We start from the raw sequence: 25553 nt of genomic DNA on the forward strand, positions 1-25553 counted from the left end.
CTTACCCCACCTGGTATGCAATGCAGAACTAGATTCTGCAAGTTCCCTTCTCGGGCAGTGAAGCTTCGAGGTCCTCTTCACTAAGAACTTTGATAAATGTTTTAAGTAGTGATCTTTTCTTTCTCGCTTGCATCCATTGCAACGTGTACTGATCTCAGCTGACAGGAGATAACTACCCCATCCGCTGCAGTAGGGAAGCAGTGACGTCACGCCTAGAATTGACTGACCCCGTTTTTCGGGCTTCGCAGACCACGGAGCTACAAAGGCCGAGAGGGAATGAGTGGGAGGCAGGAGACCGCAGTGCCTTCCCTCTCCGAAACAAGCCTTCCTGGCCGCGCAGGCCAGCGGTCCCCGGGGCGGAACCGCCTGCGGGACTGCCGCAGCCCGGCTCGGAGGCGAGCGAGTGGGGGTGTGTGTGGGGGGCGGCCAAACTTCCTGTCCCGCGCTCGAGCTGCTTCCGGCGGGAGCCGGAAGACGCTCTGTGTGGACAGAATTCGGGACCAACTGACGGACGGACGGCTGCCCGGGACGGAAAGGTGAGCTCCGGGGTGGGCCTGATCGACCCGCTCGGCTAGGTGGTCCCCGAGAGGGAGGGAGCCAGTGTTGGCTCCTCAGGGGCTTGGGCCGAGTTTGCCCCCGGAGAGGACAGGGAAACCGCCCCGGGGCACCCCACCCGGATCTGGAGCGGCCGGTCTGAAGCCCTACGGCTTCGGCTCTTCTCGCGGGCTTTTGGGGCATATGTTTCGGCTCCTTCGCTTGGTTTCGGGGCCAGGGGCATGGGGACAAGACCAACCTGGAGAAAGAGTCAGCGAGTCCCCGCGGCGGGGGCTCCTGGACTGCACCCTCCGCGAGGCCTGCCTGTGGACCTTGGGGCCCTTCACTAGGCTGTTGTAATGGGGGAACGAGGATGTCAAGGCGACTCTGCCCTGGACATTTCAGCCCAGACCTACCCTCTTCTTTGGTACGTCCGCTTACTTTCTCGGTCTAGAAGAAGGAAGGCTGCCGACTCGGAGGGTCTGGGCCACTGGTTTCTCCTTTGCGTGTCATTTCAAGGCGAGGGTGTGGGCTGTGAGAGTCTACAGCCTTATGCATTTCGCAGGTTGAAGTTTCTTCAGAGAAAAGAATTCAGTTAGTTTATTAAAGTTTATCTCACTTGCTCATGAGGCTCTGAAATGCATTTAGGAACCATTTGAAAGTTAAATATCATTAACTTGGAACTTAAGAATTTGTATTTCTTCCTCACTTTGGCACAAGGACCAACACAGCGTATTTGCAAAGAGAATAAAAGAAACATTTTAAAATAAAGCCAGGGGCATTTTGTTATTTTTAGGGAGTGAGAAATTCCACTTTGTGTTATCTTCGTGTGAGACAAGGTCAACTAAACTCGCAGTCAAAAGATTTAGGTTCTAGTTTTTTAAGTTTTACATCTAAGTAGAGGTCTAATTTTTGGCAAGTTAATGTCTAGCTTTGGACTTTTATTTCCCTCTGTAAATGAAGGGGGTTACCTATTCATTCAGCAAATATTTCCTGAATGCTTAGTTTGTGCAAAGCATCGGTGGAGAAGGGAGAAGGATGGGAGAAGGATGATAAATTCAATGAACCTTAACCAGTGAGAAAAATATGCAACTAACTCCCAAGGCAGGCTGAAATAATTGCTAAAGAGAGGTTAAACTGTGTTGTGAGAACACCAAGGGAAGGACAGATTTGTTCTGACTGGAGGGAAAGGAGTCTTCATGGAGGATGGCGTATGAGTTGGATTTTAAGGACTGGAAAGGATTTCAAAAGATCATAGCTGGATTGGAGGGTTTTATTACTGGAGGGTCTTATTACTGGAGAACTATCACAAGGGAAAGGGACCTTGAGCACTAAAATAGGTTGGAGTGTTCATTTAGTAGCCAGTCCAGTGTGTACTGGAGAAAAGGGTTCATTGAGGAATATAGTGGATGCTGCAGTTGGAACAGTATTTGAGGACATATTGTTGAATATTTAAAATGCCATGCTTAGGGATTTGACTGTTAATTCTGAAGCCCTGAACTTTGGGTAAGGGAAGTGACGTAAGCATTTCTGTGTTTTGGAAAGATGAGTGGCTGCATAAAAGATGGAATGGAGGGCTTCCTTGGTGGCGCAGTGTTTGAGAGTCCGCCTGCCAATGCAGGGGACACGGGTTCGTGCCCCGGTCCAGGAAGATCCCCCATGCCGCGGAGCGGCTGGGCCCGTGAGCCATGGCCGCTGAGCGTGCGCGTCTGGGGCCTGTGCTCCGCAACGGGAGAGGCCACAACAGTGAGAGGCCTGTGTACCGCAAAAAAAAAAAAAAAAAAAAAGTTGGAATGGAAAGGGGAATTTTAAGGGCAAGGTGGCCAGTTAGAAGCCTATTTTCATAGTGTAGTTGAAAGATAATGAAAAACCTAAACAGGGCATTATGGTAGGAGTAAATTTGGAGGAATCAGAACCACTGGGATTATTTAAATATGGAGGATGAGAGAGATTGTTCAAGACCTAGAATTTGTAGCTGAGTGGGAGAACAATTGGGCAATAACTGAAATGGATAATACAGGAAGAAGAACAGGTTTGGTGGGGAAGGTGACAGTCTGGATTTTGGACATTGTTAAAATTGAGGTAGATATCCACATGGGGTTACTTAGCAAGCAGTTAGAAATGAAAGTTTGGAGTACAGAGAGAGGTCAGAAATAGAGACAAAAATTTGGGTATGATTCACGGAGTCATTCATTCGTTATACAAATATTTGTTCAGTGCCTACTAGCTGCTTACAGGAAGTTTGTATAAAAGCCCTTTAAACTCATACTAAAGACAGTCTCAGAGCTTCACAGTATCAGAAATGACTCTTGGAGACCTAAATTCCTTATGAATTACCTACAATACTTTGCCAGGCACTAGGTGATGGGTTCTGGGTTCTGGGAGATACAGTAGTGAACAAGACAGGCTAGTTCTTGCCTTTGTTTATGGAGCTTACAATTTAGGGGGTAGCCAGACAAAAAGTGAATACTGTATCAAAACAAAAGAATTAGAAATTGTGGTAAGTGCTGTAATGGAGACAGCAGAGATAGAAAATAAAAGTGGGGGTATGAGGAACCTTCCTTGGATAAGGTTATCAGGCAGAGCGTTTCTGCATGAGTTGATAGTTAAGTAGAGCCCTGAAGAATGAAAAAGAGCAATGGAAGAGAAAGCATTCCTAAGTAGAGGAAATGATGTGTGCAAATCCCTAACATAGGAAAGAGCTTAATATGTTCAAGGAACTAAGGGAGAGTCATCTGGCTGGAGGTTGAATGGAGGCAGGAATGGATCACATAGGTCCTTATAGGCCAGGATAAGGAGTTTGGATTTTTTCTAGATGCATTGGGAAGCCACGTGAAAAAAAAATGTGAAAATTCACATTTTAAGATGATATTAAGTGATGTGAAGAGAATGGAGGGAGGCAAAGTATAGAAGCAGGGAGACCAGTTAGGAGACAGTAACAGTACTTTAAGGCAAGGTTGATGGTGGCCTGGAGTAGAGTAGTGGCAGTAGAGATAGAAGTAGGTGGATTTGCGATCTCTTTTGGAGACAGAATCAAGTCCAGACTTGCAGCTGGACTGGATACTGGGAACAAAGGAAATAAAGTAATAAAAGTGACTTCTAAATGGGGTGAATGGTGATCCTCCCTTGAATGGAGGGTTGTGGTCAGAGGGGCTGGCAGGGGAGGATGGGAAATAGGCTTGGGAGAGAATTCATTTTGAACATGTTAAATTTGAGATATCAAAACATGAGGTAGAGATGTCAAGTAAGCAATCCTTCCTATGTACAAGTTTGCAGCTCAGAGGAGATATCTGGGCTATAGATAAAAATTTTGGAGACCGTATCATTTAAAGCCATGAGTTCACACTAGGAAGAGAGTCTAGCAAGAGAAGAGGGCCTGGCCTGCAAACTATCCTGAAGAACATTAATATTTAGAGGATGAGTGGAGGAGGAATATAGGAGTTATCGAAGGAAACTGGAGGAATGGCCAATGAGGTAGGATTAAAATAAGAAGTATCTTAGAAGCAAAAGAGAGTAAGTAAAGTGTTTGAGGAAGGAGGCAGTACTTCTAAGGGAAAATATCAGTTATGGCTCTGGTTGCAAATGACCAATTTACTTGAGGAGAAGAGGAATTTATGACAAGGATGTGGGCAGCTGACAGGATCAAAGGAAATGCTGAAGGCCCTGGCTTTGAAAAGGACAGGAATCTGAGCAAGGGGAGGCTGCTAATTGCAGTACTGGAGTGAATGGGCTGCTACAGCAGTTTCCACCTTAGTTACTTCTTTTAGAATTCACGTTCTGAGGAAGAGTATCTGATTTGTTCATCATGGGTTGGGTATCCAGCAGTTGGTCAGGATAGAAAAGAACACCTTAATCTATAATCGCACTCAGAATGTATCCAGTGGGGGAGGGATAGATCCCCCAACAAAATGTGGATCCTGTCACCCAAACGGGGGAATGAATGTGGAACAGTCAAAAATAATAGCTGTCCCTTGCAAAGGTCAAGTAAGATTAGGGCAGCAAAGTATCCATTAAATTTAGCAGCATGAAGATCATTGGCTTAAATTTGTCTCTGAAGGATTGCAGAGAAATGGGGAGGTGACCGGAATAAAAATCAGGGCTATAGGAATGGAGCACCCCAGAAGATCCTGTGAAGAGAAGAGGGAAAGCGCGCGCAGGATGAATGCTACGGTTTCTGAGATTCATTCTGGCTTCACAGTTCTGTATTCCAAATGTCTTTTATCAGTACCCGTTACCACTTTATCATTAGAATTTAATTAACTCTCATGCTATATCATATACTAGATATGATATTAAAAAGTTACTTGGGGGGCTTCCCTGGTGGCGCAGTGGTTGAGAGTACGCCTGCCGATGCAGGGGACACTGGTTCGTGCCCCGGTCCGGGAAGATCCCACATGCCACGGAGCGGCTGGTCCCGTGAGCCATGGCCGCTGAGCCTGCGCACTGTGCTCCGCAACGGGAGGGGCCACAACTGTGAGAGGCCCGCATACCGCAAAAAAAAAAAAAAAAGTTACTTGGTTTTTCTGTTCCTTTCACTACCATTTTATGCCAAAACTTAAACTGCTCTTTTTTAAATTTTAATTTTTGGTCTTTGGAATTCACTAACATTAGTAGAATTTTGTTTGCGTTTTTTAAGTATTAACTGAGTTTTGTTCTTGTCTGTATCTGTGGTCAGCCACAGGTTTCGGGGGAGCTGAGAAGCAGATTGGCCCATGGTAAGAGAGACTAGTCCTCTTGGTTGAAATTATGTGCTTTATTTTAACCTTTATGAATAGTGACCAATTGCGGGAGCACAGTGTTTCTCAGTTTCTTCCCTCTTTTTTCTCAAGCCTCCCTCAGTCTTCCCCTTCTTTCCAAAACCGGGTCAAGGTCAAGGCATTTTCTACCTCCCTCAAGAGGATAAGAGCAATACTGGTATTCTGGGCTTTGTATTCTAGGGTGGAATCACATTGCTTTTTGGAGGTTGACACAATGCTGTTCTGTTTCTTTCATGATGCAGAGTATTAAAGCCCCGGTCATCTTTCTGTTTGGAATACACTCCCTTCTGTATGGTAGTCAGGACTAAGGCAAGAGACCTGTATCAGCTCTGTTCCCCTGTTGCTTGCTTAGTTTACTTTGGATTGGTTTTTCCCTCCCAGTATTTCTTCATGTAGCCTTCATTGGTTTTAGGCCATACCTACTCTAGGGAAATGGTGTTACCACTAATTCTGTCTAGTATATGAGAGTTCTTCATTAGGGTGTGGGACCAAAGACTGGTTAATTAGAAAAACTACTTTGTCTTTCTTTGCCTAGTGTGTAGTATTTTCCTTTGCAGACCTCAAGGAGGTTTGAGGTTTAAGTAATCTCAATTTCACCAAGACTTTTATCAATGGTAATTGCTGATTGTTTGTAATATGTACTTATAGCAGGTTTATTATCTATGGCTTTATATTTTAAGACTGATTCTGTGTTAAACATATGCATTTTAGACACTTGAAAATACTTTACAGTGTTTTTCTATCTGTGGGACATAACCTGTTAATAGCTGTGAGAACATTTTCGTGGATCTTATTTAAAAATAAATTCAAAGTGCATGAGATTATTATATGTTAGTATTTTATTGTTTTATGAAAATATGTTATTTGTGTGTATCTCTGTGTGTGTTTCATTCTCTGGGTTATGATGGAAAATGTATCTTACTGTGGGTTGCAGTCAAAAAAGTTTGAAAACCACTGCTCTATAGGAAATTTGGACTCAGTAACAAAAAGCAGATTTCTTAACCTTTTATAGTATATTAAGCGTTTGATAGATTTACTTGTTTCTTAAGCACTTATGCAGAACTTTGTTTCTGAAGAATTTTGTAATTATTTCTATTGCCTGATATATAAATAATCTTAGGGTAGACCTATTTCATTTCTGTATTTCAGATAAGTTTCCGAGGGCCAAGAAGATGAATAGCTTGCCCAGGTCTCAACCAACGAGTCAGAGGCAGAATTTAGATTCCTGCTTTAGAGACCTTGGATTTTTTGTTTTTTAAACATCTCAACTTCTTTATTAAACTTGTTCAGCTCCTTAGTGTTAATGCATAATTTGCTGGATGATGTTGAGTGTACTGTATAAAAAGAATACAATTTATCAAACTTCAGTTCCCAGGATTTATTTGGCTAAAAACAAGAAAGAGAGTTGTTTTCAGGATGGCCATAGAGATTGCTGTTGTCCTAAATCAACTTTGCTGTTGTTACTTATTCCCAGAACTTTTCAGGGCTTCTTGTGTTCTTTGCTTTGGTTCATTGCAAAGGTTTGTGTTGCGTGCATTTTTTTTAACCCTTAGGCTGACTATGGGGTAATATATTCAATAATAACAGTGGTAGGGTCAGTGGATTTCTAAAAAATATAATATGTGCTAGACCAAGATTGTTCCTTTAAGCAGTCTAATATGCTTTCATGGCCATAGGGAACCATGCACATAGTAAAATTTAGTTGTTGCCAAGGGTAGAGGGAGAAAAGGTCTGAAGAGTATACTTAGACCAATCCTTCGGTTTCTGAGATCAGTTAGTTTTGTTATGAACTCTTCATCCGGAGCCAAGATTCCTTATTTATGTTATGATTTGTGGAAAATAGGATTTGATGTGCCTGACCTTTATTGCTGATAGTTAAATATCATTATCTCTTTTATTTTTTATGGAGCTAAATTAGTAATTTTTCTATTTAGAAGGAAATAAGAATACAAATTTTGTCTGGGTAAAGATACAAAATAAAAATGAGCAAATATTACTGTCCAATTAAAGGACTTTGGGTGATGTAGGCGACTGCTTGGTATCGCATCTCTAATCTCTTATCTTAATTAATATAAGAAAGCCTGGGAAGAAATTTCGTCTGAGACCCATAATTATCTTGAAAATAGCTTCTCTTTGAGTAAAGCAGTGTCTTTCACTCTAGTGTCATGTAAATTGCATTTGAAGGAAAGACATTGCATTGGACACTCCCCCCCAACCCCATACTGGTACATTATTTTTATCATAAATACTTTAAATATACTCAAACGAAAAGCTAGGTAATCGGGCTTCCCTGGTGGCACAGTGGTTGAGAGTCCACCTGCTGATGCAGGGGACACGGGTTTGTGCCCTGGTCCGGGAGGATCCCACATGCTGCGGAGCGGCTGGGCCTGTGAGCCATGGCCGCTGGGCCTGTGCGTCCGGAGCCTGTGCTCCGCAACGGGAGAGGCCGCAACAGTGAGAGGCCCGTGTACCGCAAAAAAAAAAAAAAAGCTAGGTAATCCTTATCCCTCCTGTGTTGAACCCCTATACCTTTTAATCAACTATAAAATCAAAACAAATTTACAAATAATTTAGTACTAGCAATGGTAGGGTCAGTGGAATTTTTAAAAATATATGCTGAAGCAAGGTTGTTTTCTTAAGCAATCTAATATGTTTTGATGGCCATAGGAACCATGTATATAATACAGTTTAGGTTATCAGTGTTATGTCCGTTGTTACCATGGATTTATATCTTTATGAGTAAGTATATAGACGTAAACCATACCAAAACCCAAGAAAATCCAAATTAACATTCATATTATGTTGTAGAGATGTTGTTTTACTGAAATGAAATACTTAATGTTGATCTGAATAGTGGAAAGATTTAGCTTTGGATTCACTATTATATATAATCTGTTTCTATATTTTAACTTTAGTAATAGCATTGTAGAGAATATCATACAAGGTAGTATTTGTGATGTGAAGGCATTGTGAAGCAGTTTATGATAATCAGATCTCATATTCAACCAAAACTGGCCAGAAGTCCTTGAATGCCAATTTCAGTGAGGTATTGTTTGATAACTTTGTAGAGTTAGAGTTGGCTTATTCAGAAGAAGATAAGATTTGTGTTACAAATAAAAAGATAACACAGAAAGGGAGAAAGTTTGGGCAAATCTTATATCTGGTAAGGGACTCGTATCTAGAATATATAAAGAATTCTTACAACTCAATAGTAAAAAGACAACTCAATTTAAAAATGGGCCAACGATCTGAATAAGCATTTCTCCAAAAAAGATGTACAAATGGCATATAAGCACATGAAAAGGTGCTCAACATCATTAGCCATCAGGTAATGCAACTCAGAACTACAGTGAGTTACCACTTCACACTCACTAGGATGGCTGTAATAAAAAAAGGTGTATTTTAAAAGGAGAGGATAGGGAGAAATTGGATCCCTCATGCACTACTGGTGAGATTGTAAAATGGTGCAGCCACTTTGGAAAATAGCCTGGTAATTCCTCAAGAGGTTAAACACAGTTACTGTATCACCTATCATTTCCACTCCTAGATGTATACCCTAAAGAGTGAAAACATATGTCCACACAAAAATTTGTACATGGGGCTTCCCTGGTGGCGCAGTGGTTAAGAATCCTCCTGCCAGTGCAGGGGACATGGGTTCGAGCCCTGGTCCGGGAAGATCCCACATGCCGCGGAGCATCTAAGCCCGTGAGCCACAACTCCTGAGCCTGCATGCCACAACTACTGAAGCCCGCGTGCCTAGAGCCCGTGCTCCGCAACAAGAGAAGCCACTGCAATGAGAAGCCTGCGCACCACAACGAAAGAGTAGCCCCCACTCGCCGCAACTAGAGGAAGCCCGCACACAGCAACAAAGACCCAACACAGCCAAAAATAAATTAATTAATTAATTAAAAAAAATTTGTACATGAATGTTATAGCAGCATTATTCATGATAGCCAAATTGTGAAAACAACCCAAATGACCGTCAACTGATAAATGGACAAATAAAATGTATATCCATGCAATAGAATATTATTTGACAATAAAAGGAAATTAAGTACTGGTACATGCTATAACAAGGATGAACATTGGAAACAGTATGCTACGTGAAAGCAGCCAAACACAAAAGATTACATATATAATTCCATTTATATGAAATGTCCAGAATAGGGAGATCCATAGAGACAAAAAATAGATTAGTGGTTGCCTAGGCTTGGTCAGTGGAAGGTTTGGGAGGAAATGGGGAGTGATTACTAATAGGTTTCTGTTTTGGGGTGAAGAAATTGTTGTAAAATTGATTGTGGTTATGGTCGCATAACTGTGAATATACTAAAAAAATTTAGTTGTACTTTTGAAGTGAGTGACCCGTATGGTATGTGAATTACATCTCAATGAAGCTGTTAATGTAAAAAAATATTTGAATTGTAGTTTTTGAAATCTGTTAAGTGGGTAACTTGAATTGGGAATAGAAAATTTAAATTGTATATTTGCCATCACATTTCCAGCTAACGTACATAGCAAGTTGCTGTGTTAAAGATGAGATCCACCTAATACACTCGATATGGTACTGAGTGCTCCAATACAGATTCTTTTGAGGTCATCCTGCCTATTCTGCTGCATCCTACTCATCTCTCTTTTGTTTATACAGCAAACATACAAACCACAAACTGGGCACCAAAATTGTGTGGTAGAACTCAGTTATAATATGGATACTGATTTGTTCCAGAAAATACATGTGTTAATTTTTTAAAAATTATCATTGAAATGACTAAAATGAAACATCACAGATAACCACGAGCATGAGAAATGGTGATCTAGAGGTATCTATTAAACTGTAAGAGAGGTGGCAGCTCCCTTCTCTAAATTGTTATTACAGATTTGCAAAAATGTCTAAAGTATAGTATATCTGATTTTTTCCCTTGTTCGGTACACATGTTCATATACTAAATTTTTTAAAATTTTCATTAGGTAAGGATATCAGAAATGGAGCCAGTGCCATCAGTTTCTAAGAAAACTAACAAATATAAAGGACAGTAAATAGTTGTCTAGTTTCTTAGAGATTTTACAGTCCTGGAATCTTCAAGTTGGAGGAACCCTAAGGTTAACCTAAGCAAACATTTGGTAATTTCTTGGCTTCTTGAAATGAGCTGGAATTGGGGAAAAGGAATTCTTAATTCTTGAATCCTGATGATTCAAGATCAGACCTAGGGAGATGTAATTACTATTCATGCCAGCCTGCTCTGTGGGTGGGAATGCTGGCTCTGCAGCTTAATAACTTGAGCAAGTAGCTGTACTAAGCCTCGGTTCCTTCCTCTCTGAAAAGAGGGATGGGTAAACTACATTGAGCAGTTACAGTGCTTGAATAAGAAAAACGTATGTGAAAGGAAAAGTCAGGGATTTATGACAGCTTTATGTGGTAAACTTAAAATGAGCCTTTTCATTTACATCTTATACATTTTTTTTATGATGAAAGTGAGGATTTCTGGAAGCTAGCATTGGGGAGAGGTTTAACCAGCAGGAGAATAGACATTTATTCACGTACTTCTAAATGCCCTTTTTGTAGAGTAAGTCTTTCTTATTCTAACTTTCCACTCTACCTTGGTATGTATTGAAAACTCCCATCCTGGGTATATTTTACACTGTATGCTTATTTTGTATATAATAGTGCTTCCAATTTAAGCAAAAATTGTGTGAAATAAAGTGGACTTATTTGCCAAAATCCTGAAAGAAAAGCTTTAAGAAAGTAAGAATTTAGAGGATGAGAGGACAAGATGGCAGAGTAGAAGGACCTTGAGCTCACCTCCTCTCATGAGCACAGCAAAATCACAGCTAACTGCTGAACAACCATTGATGAAAAAGACTGGAACCTACCAAAAAGATAATCTACATCCAAAGACATAAAGAAGAAACCATGAGACGGTAGGAGGGGTACACTTGCGATATAATCAAATCCCATACTCCCCAGCTGGGTAACCCACAAACTGGAGAATAGTTATATTGCAGAAGTTCTCCCATGGGAGTGAGCATTCTGAGCCCCATATCGGGTTCCCCAGCCTGCGGGGTCTGATGTCTGGAGGAGGAGCCCTCAGAGCATTTGGCTTTGAGGGCCAGTGGGGCTTAATTACAGGAGCTCCACTCTTGGAGGGTGCACACAAGGTCTTGCACGCAATGGGACCCAGGGCAAAAGCAGTGATGACTTCATCGGAGCCTGGGCCAGACCTACCTGCTGGTCTTGGAGGGTCTCCTGGGGAGGACGGGGGTGGGGGTGGGGGTGGCTTTGGCTCCCCTTGAGGACATTGACACTGGTGGCAGAGATATTGGGGAGTATTCATCAGTGTGAACTCTTGCTGGAGGCTGACATCTTGCTTGGGTCATTATCACCAAGACCTAGCCCTACCCAACAGCCTGTAGTGCTGGGATGCCTCAGACCAAACAGCCAACAGGGCAAGAACACAACCCCACCCATCAGCAGACAGGCTGCCTAAAGACTTCCTGATCCCACAGCCACCTCTAGACATGCCCCTTTACTCGGCCTTGCCCACCAGAGGGCCAAGACCCAGCCTCACCCACCAGGGGGCAGACACCAGAAGCAAGAAAACTACAGTCTCACAGCCTGTGGAACTGAGTCTGCAAACACAAGTCAGAATCTACCCTGTGACCAGATGGTCCCTGGCCCTTGCGTGATGAGAGGGGAATGTACTGCTGGGACATCTGGACATCCCCTACAGAGGGCCACTTCTCCAAGGTTGAGAAATGTAACTAACCTACCACATACATAAAAATACAAATAGAAATTCAGACAAAATGAGATGGCAGAGGAATATGTTCTAGACAAAGGAACAAGATAAAACCCCCAAACAACAACTAAGTGAAGTGGAGATAGGCAATCTACTCAAGAAAGAGTTAAGAGTAATGGTCATAAAGATGAACCAAGAACTCAGGAAAAGAATGGATGCACAGAGTGAGAAGTTACAAGAAGTTTTTAACAAAGAGTTAGAAAATACAAAGAGTGACCAAACAGTTGAAGAATACAATAACTAAAATGAAAAATACACTGGAAGGAATCAGTAGCAGAATAAATGAGGCAGAACGGATTGGTGAGCAGGAAGAAAGAATAGTGGAAAGCACTGCCATGGAACAGAATGAAGAAAAAAGAATGAAAAGAAAGGACATTTTAAGAGGCCTCTGGGACATCAAACACACTAACATTTGCATTATAGGGGTCCCAGAAGGAGAAGAGAGAGAGAAAGGGCCTGAGAAAATATTTGAAGAGATAATAGCTGAAAACTTCCCTAATGTGGGAAAGGAAACAGTTACCCAAGTCCAGGAAGTGCAGAGAGTCCCATACAGGATTAACCCAAGGGACAACATGCTGAGACACATAGTAACCAAATTGACAAAGATTGGACTTCCCTGGTGGCGCAGTGGTTGAGAGTCCGCCTGCCAATGCAGGGGACACGGGTTTGTGCCCCGGTCTGGGAAGAACCTGCATGCCGCGGAGCGGCTGGGCCCATGAGCCATGACCGCTGAGCCTGCGCGTCCGGAGCCTGTGCTCCACAACGGGAGAGGCCACAACAGTGAGAGGCCCGTGTACCACAAAACAAAAACAAAAACAAATTGACAAAGATTAAAGATAAAGAGAAAATACTAAAAACAACAAGGGCAAAGCAACAAATAACATACAAGGGAACTCCCATAAGGTTATCAGCTGATTTTTCAGCAGAATCTGCAGGCCAGGAGAGAGTGCCACAGTACATTTTAAGTGACAAAAGGGAAAAACCTACAGCCAAGAATCCTCTACCCTGCAAGGCTCTTATTCAGATTTGATGGAGAAATCAAAACCTTTACAGACAAGCAAAAGCTAAAAGGATTCAGCACCATCAAACCAGCTTTACAACAAATGCTAAAGAAACTTCTCTAGGTGGAAAAGAAAAGGCCACAACTAGAAACAAGAAAATTACAAAATGGGAAAGCTCACTGGTAAAGGCAAACATACAGTCAAGATAGGAAATCATCCACACACAAACTAGTAGGGAGGTTAAAAAGCAAAAGTAATAAAATCATCTCCATCCACAAGAGCAGTTGAGAGATACGCAAAACAATTAGATGTAAAATATGATATCAAAACCAGTAATCATGAGAGGAGGAGAGTGAAAATGCAGGATATTTAAAATGCATTTGAAATTAAGAGATCAGCAGCTTAAAACAACTGTGTATATATAGACTACTATACCAAAATTTCATGGTAACCGCAAACCGAAAATCTATAATAGATAAATACACACAAAAAAGAAAAAGGAATCCAAACACAACACTAAGGATAGTCATCAAGAAAGTAAGAATTTAAAGTAAGGGGGGGGGGGCTTCCCTGGTGGCACAGTGGTTGAGAGTCTGCCTGCTGATGCAGGGGACACGGGTTCGTGCCCCGGTCTGGGAGGATCCCACATGCCGCAGAGCGGCTGGGCCCGTGGGCCATGGCCCCTGGGCCTCCGCGTCCAGAGCCTGTGCTCCGCAGCGGAAGGGGCCTGCGTACCGTAAAAAAACAAAAAAAAAAAAACCCAAAGAATATAAAGTAAGGGGGGGGAAACAGCTTCATGAGTGTCCCGAGGATACTACTTTGAGGAAACACTGTTCAAATTTTGACTGTGTAATTACCTTTTATAAAAAATTGGGAAATTAAGAGAAGAAAAACGGCACACCAGCCTACCACCCACCCAGTACAGTGACTATCATGGCTGTGTGAATTTCCTTTTACTTTTTCCTGTGCTTATCTTAACTAGTTTTAATAACAAGTGTATAGTTTTTGTAATTTAATGTCTTAGCATTTCTGTTGCATTGTTTTCATAACTATTTTTTGTGTGTGTGGTACGCGGGCCTCTCACTGTTGTGGCCTCTCCCGTCGTGGAGCACAGGCTCCGGACGCGCAGGCTCAGCGGCCATGGCTCTCGGGCCTAGCTGCTCCACAGCATGTGGGATCTTCCCAGATCGGGGCACGAACCCATGTCCCCTGCATCGGCAGGCAGACTCTCAACCACTGCACCACCAGGGAAGCCCCATAACTGTATTTTTAAGTCATACAATGTCACTATAATCAACCATTACCTAATTGAATATCTATATTTATATGTTGCTTACAGTCATTATCACAGATGATAAGGTGAAATTCTTTGGGCATATAGCTTTTACCATACTTAAGACCTTTTCTTATTTATTTATTTTTAAATTTATTAAAGTATAGTTGATTTACAGTGTTATGTTTCTGCTGTACAGCAAAATGATTCAGTTATATCATTACCTATATATGTATGTGTATACATTTTCGTATTCTTTTCCATTGTACTTTATGACAGGATATTGAATATAGTTCCCTGTGCTATACAGTAGGACCTTGTTTATCCATTCTATATGTAATAGTTTGCATCTGCTAATCCCAAACTCCCAATCCATTTCTCCCCCACCCCCTTCCCCCTTGGCAACCACAAGTCTGTTCTCTATGTTCTTAGAATAGATTGTTAGAAATTCTACATTAAAGTACAACTTTTTATGGGTTTTGATATCTGTTGGGCTTGTTCTATTTTAAAACAAGTGTTTTGGGCTGAATTTTTTATTTGCTTGCTTGTTGTGATTTTTGGATATGTAAAGAAGTGGCTTTGTTTTTTTAGCTACATTTTCCTACTGCTCTGAATTCTCTCTCTCTTTCTTTTTTCCTTTTTTAGGCTAAATTAATTACCCACCCAGCCCAGCATCTTACAGGAAAAGCATAACACTTCCTAGAGGAGTATGAGCATAACAGGAAGGTGTCATTGACTCCGAATTAAAATTTTAACCTGTCCCCTGAACAGCTACAGGATTTGGAAGCTGAATCAATGTTATCAGATGAGTTAGAATCCAAACCAGAGGTGAGCCCAGGCAACTGGTTTTCTTTTCTTTTGGTGGGCTGTATTCCAGAGTTTATTCTTAGTTCAGGAGTCAGCAAACTTTTTCTGTAATGGTGCCAGGTAATAAATATTTTAGGTTTTGTGGGCCATATGGTTTTGGTTGTAACTACTAGTTTATTATTTTTCTGTTACTAAGTACTTTCTCAAAAATTTAAAAATTCAATTCTTAACCTTTTATGATTTTTTATACTTGTTATTTAAATAAGTGTAAATTATTACACATTTACATAATTACATAATGACAAAATTTATGTATATGACATATATGTAATATTTACTACCACAAACCATTTTTTATTAATTTTGTATATATCTAAAAGTGTTTTCTTTTTAAATGTGATTAGGGGATTTAAACATTTAAAATTTTTATTAATTTTTCTCATTTTAATTTTAGAACATGTGTGTTGCTTAGTGGAAAGATCACTGAATTTGAATCATGTTACCTAAGTATGAAGACTGACATTGCTCCTAACTAGTAATGTGACCTTGGACTAGTCATTTAGTGTCTTCAACTTGATTCCTTGTCTTTAAAATACATGTTTAATCTCACTAAGTTACAGTGGGGATTAAAAGAGCCTATACACAGAAGAGTACTTTATAAAATATAATCAGTACAATGCAGTTGAATTTGTAATAGCCACCATTTAAAAATATAATTATTTTTATCATTTCTCTGTTTTATGGAAGGTGATAGAAGTTAATTATACGATTCAATTTTTATCTAGAACACTTGATAAAAATGAGTTAAAATATTATTTTGTAGTTAATCTGGTTTTTCTATGAATAAGGTTGAGACTAGTGAGCAATCAAGACTTAATTACATCATTGCCTTTTGGTAAATTCAGAGGTTTAGATCCATTCATAATAACCTGTATTATTTGTTGTCTCCACATCCCCCCCTTTCCCCTTCAGCTGCTGGTACAGTTTGTTCAGAATACGTCCATCCCACTAGGACAGGGGCTAGTAGAATCAGAAGCTAAAGACATTACTTGCTTGTCCCTCCTTCCAGTGACTGAGGCCTCAGAATGCAGTCGGCTAATGTTACCAGGTAAAAATTAAGATCACCAGAGATAAGATAAACAAGTCTTAAGAGCTTAGCCTTCTCTGTGGTACTGGTGGAATGTGATAACTGACTTTATAACTGACTGGTAGAAACTGTAAAAATTAGGATTTGTGGAGAAAAAGCAACCATGGGACTCATAAGTGCATTGTTAGTTTATTTATTTATTTAAAAAAAAAATTTTTTTTGGCCATACCATGCAGCTTGTGGGATCTTAGTTCCCTGACCAGGGATTGAACCCGGGCCCTTGGCACTGAGAGTGTGGAGTCCCAACCACTGGACCGCCAGGGAATTCCCTGCATTGGTAGTTTAAGTCATAGGAATGGTTATGAACACCCATAGAGTGAGAATGAGAAGAAAAGGAGGCCAAGGCAGAACTGCATGGAACTCCCTATTCAAGGTATGGGGTGAGGCAGGAGAGCCTGTGAAGGAGGGAAGAAAGAAAGGCTAGAGCAATAGGGGGAATACTGGCATAGAGTGCAGGCATGGAACCCAAGGGAATAGTCAAGTGTGACAAATGCTTCTAAGAGGCCCAGTGAGACAGGGACTGTCCCAATGAGATAGGGTCAGTGAGGTCATTGTTGACCTAGGCAGGACCTGCTCCTTGGAGAGGGAGTGGAAAGCCAGGCTGCAGTGGGTTGAGGTATCAGTGCAAGTTGAGGAAGTAACTATACTTTCTAAAGGCTGTCTTGCTATGGGAAGGAAAAAGAGAAGGACATAAAGTACATTAAAGGGTTCTTTTTTAAGATCTGAAATATTAGAGGGTGGTTTTATACTAAGAGGAAGGAGCCCATCTACTCTTATCTACACAAAGAGTAGATAATTGGTGAGGAGGCTCCAGGAGAGGTAGAAGGAAGTAGAATGCTGAGCATGGGTAGTGAGATTAGCTTTGGATGAGAAGAAGGAGATCCTATCACTTAACTATTAGGAAGGAAAACATTGTTTTTGGATGCAATGGATTCTTTATTTTCTAGAAATTGAAATATTTAAAATTTGGAATATTAATGTTAAATCAGGGGAGGGTCACCTATTGGTGACAACTTATTTGTTATAAAGTCTTCTGGTTACTATCCTCTAGTGGTGTTCTTTTTTGAGTTTTGAAGTGACTTAAGGGCAGATATATTCAACCAACCAGTGTTGATTTAAGGTTCCTCTATCTAGCTCCTGTCTTTCCCACATCGTTGATCTCTCAAGTCCCATTTTTCTACTGGTGTGTTGGGAGTGTTTCCAAATCCATGGATTTTCAATATGTGAAAATTTCCATGTGCTAATAAAATTTGATCTTCATTTGGCTTTTTTTCCTGAATTTTCTCTCCCAATTTTAATTTATTGAATAAATATTTTGACAATAATAGAGGAAATGAAAACAGGAACAAAAGCATCCATCTTCTTTTCTACATTACCTTCTTTTAGTTTTAATTTTGATTTAAAATATTTTAGACAACCAGTTATAGATAATAGTAAATGAAAACCCATGTACTCACTTCCCAGCTCATGAAACGTAGTGTTACAAACACAAATGTATCTTGTACATACCTCCCTAATCTCATTCCCCTTCCTCCCAAATATGTGTGAATCATTCCATGCATGACCTACATGTTTTCTTTTTAGCTGGGATATGTGATAGACACAGAAAAGCACAAAACTATATGGATATACCTTTTGAAGAATTATTATAAAGGAGATAGCACCACCCAATCAAGAAGTAGAACGTTGCCAGCTTCCAGGCCCTCCATGGGTTCCTTCATGATAAAAGCAACCTCTGTTCTTCCATAGGTCACCACTGCCCTCAATTTTTTGAAAATTTGTTCTTTGTTTTCCAAGTTTAATCACCCAAGTCTAATTTTAGCTGATTTTGGACTTTAAATGAGTGGAATCATATGAGTGTATCTTGTTGTACCTTTTATGTTTGTGCGATTCATCCTTGTGTGTAGCTCTGGTTTGTTTGGTTTCATTGCTATATAGTATTCTGTTATATGAGTGTACCACAACTTCTTTTTCCATGCCACAGCTGATGAATATGTAGTTATTTTCCAGTGTTGTATTATGACAAACAGTGCTGCTATGAACTTTAAGAACAGTTTTTTTTGTGGTAAAATGTATGTAAAATTTACCGTTTTAACCAGTTAAATTTACCATTTAACCAGTTGTGTGGCATTAAATTCATTCACTTTGTTGTACAACTTCATTAGGCTTTGGAATGGCATTGCTGTCCCTAGGCTTCCACTTTATTTCTATAACATTACCTGTTATCTCCTTGAAAGAAGAAAATAATGTAACCTGCCTTCTATAAAGATGAATGAAACCCCTGAAAACATCGGATGCTTTAGCACTTTTGGCAGTTCTTCATTATATTGCAACTAAAACCTTTGGAAATTCATCCCCTCCCTTAGAATAAAGTTCTAGAAGCAAGTCTTCTGAATTATTTCTTTACATCTGGTGTAAACCCAGAACCATAATGAAACATACTCATGATTCTATACAATTTCAGTTATATCCCAGGCTGTGATTTTTCCCCTAATGACTCACCCGAACTGTCACATACATGTTATAAAAATTAGAGAGAGGTATCTTTTCCCAAGAAAAATAGTTTAAAATTTAGATCCTGTTCTTGAGTTTGTATTCATTGTGTAACTATATTTTTCAAGGGAAATATACTGATTTGGGGCCTCAAAAGGACAAAGGTCTACAATGTCCAAATGTGGATGGTTCGTATTAGTTACCACTGACCATCAGAGGAGTCTGCCCCTCACATTTTGGTTGACACCCTTTAGCTGCCTTTCACTCTCTCTTCTTTTCTGAGGCAGATTTTGTATTTATAAAATGAAAATGCTGTCTGCTCCTGTAAGGGTGTTAGATGCTAAGGGATGTTACAAGGGTGTTAGTTACCACTAAGGAATGTTACAAGGGAGTTAGGTACCATATATCAAAATGGTGAACTCCTTGGAGATAGGTGCTACATAAAGCTGTGGTATTTTCCCTTTACTAGATGATACTCCAAATCATACTAACTCCTCCAAGGAGGTTCCTTCCTCGGCTGTGTTGAGAAGCCTTCAGGTGAATGTGGGTCCAGACGGAGAAGAGACGAGGGCTCAGACCGTACAGAAGTCTCCAGAGTTTTTGTCCACTCCAGAGTCTCCTAGCTTGTTGCAAGATCTACAGCCAAGTGATAGCACTTCTTTTATTCTTCTTAACCTAACAAGAGCAGGTATTCTTTACCCTTTTCTGACTTCTGCTCATGCTTAAGAAAAAAAACTGGGGAGCAGGGAATAGTTAACTTAGTCATATTTAAAGTGGAAAGAAACTATTCTTTAATTATTTTGGAGAATTGGTGTCGTTTGGTGATCAGTTGGGTATGTAGAGGGAGAAGGCAGACTCTAAGATGACTCAAAAATTTTTTGTTTGGGAAATTAAGTGGTGTCATTCACCAAGATAGTGCACACAGGAAGAGTAGGGCTGCGGGAGAATGATTAGTTCCAATTTGTGCCTGCTGATATTGAGATTTCACAGGGACATTTAGGAGGAGGTGTCCTTTAGAGAGTTAGAAACAGGAATCCAGAGTTCTAGAGAGGTCTGTTGTGAAATAAGTAGTTTTAGTGCTTATCAGCATTCAGGAAGTGTATGAAACAATGAGCATGGATTCTTTGATTCAGGAGTAGTCTGGAGCATAAACAGAAAAGAAGGCAAATCTGGGACCCTGAAAAAAAATTTTAAGAGGGTAACAGAAGAATGGGAAGCAGCTTCTAGAGAGAGGGATCTCAAGAAAACAAAATGAGAATGATGTGGGGGGAGCCAAGGAAGGAAACGTTTTAAAGAAGAAAAGGTACAGAATCATGCCAAATACCACATACTGGGCCAGTGAGATGAGGACTGGGAAGTGTATGTCCGGCAAACTCAGCAAGAGCAATTGTTATTGAGGTAGTAGAGGTGGAGCTTAGGGTTAAAGAGATAGGGAATGGACAGCAGGTGAGAAAGTAGATACACAAGTTAGAAGTTAAGAAACTTCAAGAAACATGACTTTGAAGGAACAGGTGAGAAGGTGATATTTAGAGACATAGTTGGGATTTTCTATTCTTTAAAAAAAAGGATGGGAGAGACTTGAGCTTGGACAGATTGAAAGGCTGAAAGGGAAGCTGTAAGGTGGCCACTAAGGAGGAATGGGTTGAAGTTGGGAGAGGAGAAAACTAAAAGATAGGATTGGGATTCTAGAGGTGAGGGTTAGCCTGGTTGCTAGGAAAGACCGTTTTGCCTCTGAAACAGGAGTAGGTAAGATAAAGACCAGCCTGTCAGCTGGGAGTGGAAAGGTGATAACCTAATCTTGTATGAGAACAGAAGCTTGAGGTGAGAGGTGAAAGTGTGGAATAGCTGATCAGGACACAGAGTTTCTGAGCCAGGGCCAATCAAAGCATTACTTGTTGGCTAACTTTCATATATCCTCTTTGTTTCTTCCAGGTCTGGGCTCTTCAGCCGAACACTTAGTATTTGTACAAGATGAGGCAGAGGATTCAGGGAATGATTTCCTCTCCAGTGAGAGCACAGACAGTAGCATTCCATGGTTCCTCCGGGTTCAGGAGTTGGCCCATGACAGTTTGATTGCTGCTACTCGTGCACAACTGGCAAAGAATGCGAAAACCAGCAGCAATGGTGAGACCCCTGTGGTGTTTTCCTTTCCAGTATTCTGTGCAGAGATTTTGGTAATACAGTGGCTATATTTTGAGTTGCATATAATCCAAATTACTTTATTGGTAAGAGCAGAAGGCTAGAAATACGTAAATTGTTTTTCTTATTTTCTGAAAAATAACTCAGCCATGCCAGATTCATGTGCAGAATCAACTGAACTAGCATTCTCAATTGTCAGCTTTAAATAGTATACTAAACCCCTTTTAAAGGAAAAAATTTTTTCGCACATCTTGGTGTTATCTTGAATTGTTTTTATTGTGATGGTCCTTATACTTAGACCTTTTACACCGTTATGAAATTAAGACAGTTTTATCAATTAATAGAAATAAAACTATAAAACCAATAAAAATAAAATTAATTTTAAGGCAGTGTGGCAGATGATAATGTTTTGCTGAAACTAAATTGCTGCTCATGGCGATTTAGCAATTAGCAGCTACCATAGTGCTGCTTTTTGGGGGGTTGGGGGTGGGCAGGGCAGGGCAGGGAGGGTGGAACCAATTCACCAGAAGACCTAAATATCCAAATAGGGTATAGTATGGTTTCTTTTGAGTTCAGCATGCCTGTACTATTTACTCTGTGCCACTTTTTTTCTATCCAGTAATTTTCAAAGTGTGATCCCTGGATCATCAGCATCACCAGTAATTTAGAAATGCAAATTATCAGGTCTCATCTTACTGAATCAGAAACTTGGAAGTTTTTAGTAAGCCCTCATTGTGGTTATGATGCATGTTAAAGCTTGGGGACCATCGCTCTATTCACACCACTCCTAAACCACTGCAAGACCTTTGCTTGTGTAGCATGCCATAATATTTTTTGTTTTAGGTCTGTCTCTGTATTTTCTCATTAACCTGTGACAATTAAGGTAATACAAAAAATTATTGAGATAAGGTATATACTGTCATTACCACAAACATACTGTCACTTCCATCTAAGTTGAAATACAGAAATATTTTAATTTTGTGTGTGATGCTGTATATCAGGAGTCAGCAAAGGGCCAATAACCACCTGTTTTGTAAATAAAGTTATATTGGAACACAGGCATGTCCTTTAATTACTAATTGTCTATGGCTGATACTGTGGCAAAGTTGAGTAGTTGTGACAGAGACCATATGGCCCTCAAAGCCAAAAATATCTGCTGTTTGGCCCTTTACAGGAAAAGTTTACTGACCTGCTCTATACAGTACTACTTTCTCTGGAAATTATATCCCAAATGTAAAGACCTCGCCCACATAACTGTAGGATCTTTAACGTGTTTACAGTGTTATTCAACATGTACCATATAAGGTGTTGAGTTTGTCTCTCTTGCTCTCTTTTCTTGGGGGGTGAGGGAGGGGGAAACCATTTCATCAGATGACCTCTAAATATCCAGAACTGTCATTGGCTGAGGTCATTTTAAGCTAATCTGTCTTCTGCAAACAGTGCTTTGTTTTCAAAAACAAAGTAATTTAGGGAGCACTTTGAGAAATTTTATAATGACTCAAAATACAAGACAGCTCACTCTTTTCTGAAGGATTTTTTCCCCCTGTTGTATGATTATATCAATGTTCTCATTGTATTGATATCTACAAAATTGAATGCATGAAGCCCCAACTGTCACCAGTTTATACTTTTTTTTTTTAATTTAATTTATTTTTTGCCTGCATTGGGTCTTGGTTGCTGTGCGCATGCTTTCTCTAGTTGCGGCGAGCGGGGGCTACTCTTCGTTGCGGTGCGCGGGCTTCTTATTGCGGTGGCTTCTCGTTGCAGAGCATGGACTCTAGGCACACGGGCTTCAGTAGTTGCAGCACATGGGCTCAGTAGTTGCGGCATGCGGGTCCTAGAGCGCAGGCTCAGTAGTTGTGGCACACGGGCTTAGTTGTTCTGTGGCATGTGGGATCTTCCCAGACCAGGGCTCGAACCCGTGTCCCCCACACTGGCAGGCATATTCTTAACCACTGCGCCACCAGGGAAGTCCTGTCACTGGTTTAAATCTCTGGATTAGCATGGGTTTCTACAGACCTTTCATTAGAAATTAATTAGCTGGAGCTCTAGAGTTAGTGGGAAATTTTCCTTACAGTATACGCACTTCTGTGCTGTTTAAAATTTACCCATGTTTCAGTTAAACAAACAAAAAAACAAGACAATATTTAAAAAGAACAAGTTAATTAATATTAACTAGCAAAAGGCATCTTAGGTTCTGCTCTGACCTTGGAGCAATTAGTTTTATGATTAGCATTTGGTGAAGTACAGCAAGGAGAATGTAGGGCAGGAAGAAAGTAAGGTTAATAGATGGGACAGAAACTGCCTTTGATCAACTGTCAGGTTCCCGGGAGTGTGATATGTATAACATATTATCCTACTCTTGGCTCTTGAGAGGGAAATTTGGAAATATGAATCTTATTCCTAAGGTGTATGTAGTGGAAAGATAAACTCCATATGTTTATAACAGAATTAAGTGGTTGTGAATGTTTTTCTCCATTGATGTCCAACTATGAATTGAAGAAAATGAAGGAAAGGGTGCACCACCTGCTAATCTGGAATTTATTTAAAGATTTAGTTAACTGATTTCGTTTAAATTTAAGAAAGTCACTGAACCATATGCTCCTCTCCTCCCCTCCTTTTATTCTATTGAACAAAAAACTTGAGCAGTATTATCTCTAACTTTTAAAAATGTGGTAAGAAATTTGAAAATGAGCTGAGTTTTTGCATTCTTAGATATTTTGTAACTAAGGAGGGGTGGTACAGGAAATTAGAAGGTGATTCTTATTCTCTAGAATGATAGAAACAGCCAAATTGACTTCAGAAGATAGAAATCTAAGAATGGCCATCTACAAAAGAAATTACTACTGTAAGTTCACAGCTAAGCCAGACGGGCGGCTTCTCCTTAAAATACAAGTTTTTATTACCTAGAGCTTTAAGTCATCTTCTGTAGGACCCCACTCCTGGTGTTGACATACCTGCTTCCTTACCAATCTGTAATGCAAAATAGGTTGAACTCTGCTTTTTGATATGAAACCATTTTGGATATTTCTTACATTTGCCAAAGAGGCCTAGTCTTGTGGCTTTTTGTAGTTCTGTGGATTAAGTAAGGGGATGGGGATATAGAGCCCTCTCACTTCTGTTAAATGAATGCAAAGCAAGCTGGGGAAGATGAAGGATCGATATGTGATTAATGATCACTAGGAGTGGCTTTATTGTTTGAACCAAAGTATCTGAGTGGAATCCTTCCCTAGATTATAAATATGTGACTCTATTACAGGAGAAAATGTCCACCTTGGTTCTGGTGATGGGCAACCGAAAGATTCTGGGCCCCTTCCTCAAATGGAGAAGAAGCTCAAGTGTACAGTTGAAGGCTGTGACCGGACATTTGTGTGGCCAGCTCATTTTAAGTACCACCTCAAAACTCATCGGTGAGCAAACCTGAGATTCCATACTTGGAGCTTAAGAAAGTTGATGCTTCTGAAGGAACTTGACAGAAGTCCCTCCACTTGACAGATTAAAGGAAAGCAGGGGCTCCAGCTCACTTGTGGTTAAGATGTCTTTTGTTCTTTACTAGAAACATTTGCATTGTCTCATTTACCTTGTTCAAACATTTGGCACCTAAATATCTTAGAGCAAGAGTTCTCAAATCTCATCATAAAACATAAAGTCTTGGAGAACTTAAAAATTGTATATAAGCTTAAGCCCCACTCTAAACCTGTGAAATCAGTATTTCAAGAAGTAGGGCATCTGTAGTTCAGGTGATTCTGATACATCTAGATTTGGGATTTACTGTCTGCCTTGAGAGTCAGTAGGAGCTTTGACTTGTCTTCTCTAGCAAAGAGCATTTTCAGGCATTGTTGCGTATGTGATTTTTTTTTTTTCCCCCCAGAAACGACCGCTCCTTTATCTGCCCTGCAGCAGGTTGTGGGAAAAGCTTCTATGTACTGCAGAGGCTGAAGGTGCACATGAGGACCCACAATGGGGAGAAGCCCTTTATGTGCCCCGAGTCTAACTGTGGTAAGCAGTTCACTACAGCTGGAAACCTGAAGAACCACCTGCGCATCCACACAGGTGTGTGCCACCCCAGCATTCCCACAGGCCGTCTACTGCTTGGCTCAGGGCCTGCTGGCTGTCCTTAGGAGACGAAGGTTGGGGTTGTTGCTAGAACTCTGAGGATGAAATTTCTTTTTTTCAAATGCCTCATGGCACTTTTCAGTTCTTTCAGTAACATTTATTGTCACCTCTGTGTGAGAATGGACAGTTTGATTTCTGTCTCTGGTAGCCTTAAGTAGGAAGGGATATAAGACCATCACTGATAACAATGATATGATCATGTATGGACAGAAATGAGCCTTTCCAAATATCTTCAAACTTAACACAGTTGTAGTTTTGGTCATTAACATTTATTGAGTTACACAAACCACACAGATTCTGTTCTAGGCACTAAATGGGGGGTAAGGTGAGGGGAAATACAAAAGCTAAGCTTAATCCCTGACTTTGAGTTTACTTTGTTGTTAGAGCCTCACAGCCTGAGAAACAGAATGGAGAAGTGACTTGTCCTGAGTCAAATAGCATGTTAATATCAACGGAGCAAAAGAAAGATATCCTGATTTCTTAATCTAAAAG

At 40.5% G+C, this 25553-nt stretch overlaps 1 protein-coding gene across 7 annotated transcripts in view; it reads left to right on the plus strand.

Annotated features, from left to right (window-relative positions):
• Window positions 1–428: 428 nt before the first annotated feature.
• ZNF410 (zinc finger protein 410) overlaps window positions 429–25553 on the plus strand; it is a 40635-nt gene continuing 15510 nt past the window's right edge. For 5 of the 7 annotated variants that reach the window (XM_027119958.1, XM_027119962.1, XM_027119961.1 and 2 more), the window contains exons 1-7: window positions 429–536; window positions 15005–15187; window positions 16139–16274; window positions 19276–19494; window positions 20739–20930; window positions 24205–24355; window positions 24817–24998. In XM_027119958.1, the coding sequence (XP_026975759.1) occupies window positions 15155–15187; window positions 16139–16274; window positions 19276–19494; window positions 20739–20930; window positions 24205–24355; window positions 24817–24998 (913 nt within the window). In that variant the 5' untranslated portion in view covers window positions 429–536; window positions 15005–15154. Of the gene's footprint in view, window positions 537–576; window positions 962–15004; window positions 15188–16138; window positions 16275–19275; window positions 19495–20738; window positions 20931–24204; window positions 24356–24816; window positions 24999–25553 lie in introns of those variants that run through there. The other 2 variants (XM_027119960.1, XM_027119959.1) reach the window with 2 other exon arrangements.

The sequence above is a fragment of the Aethalodelphis obliquidens genome, unplaced genomic scaffold (genome assembly GCF_003676395.1).
Source record: "Aethalodelphis obliquidens isolate GAN/ISIS:26980383/991018 unplaced genomic scaffold, ASM367639v1 scaffold21, whole genome shotgun sequence".
Classification (NCBI taxonomy): Eukaryota; Metazoa; Chordata; class Mammalia; order Artiodactyla; family Delphinidae; genus Aethalodelphis; species Aethalodelphis obliquidens.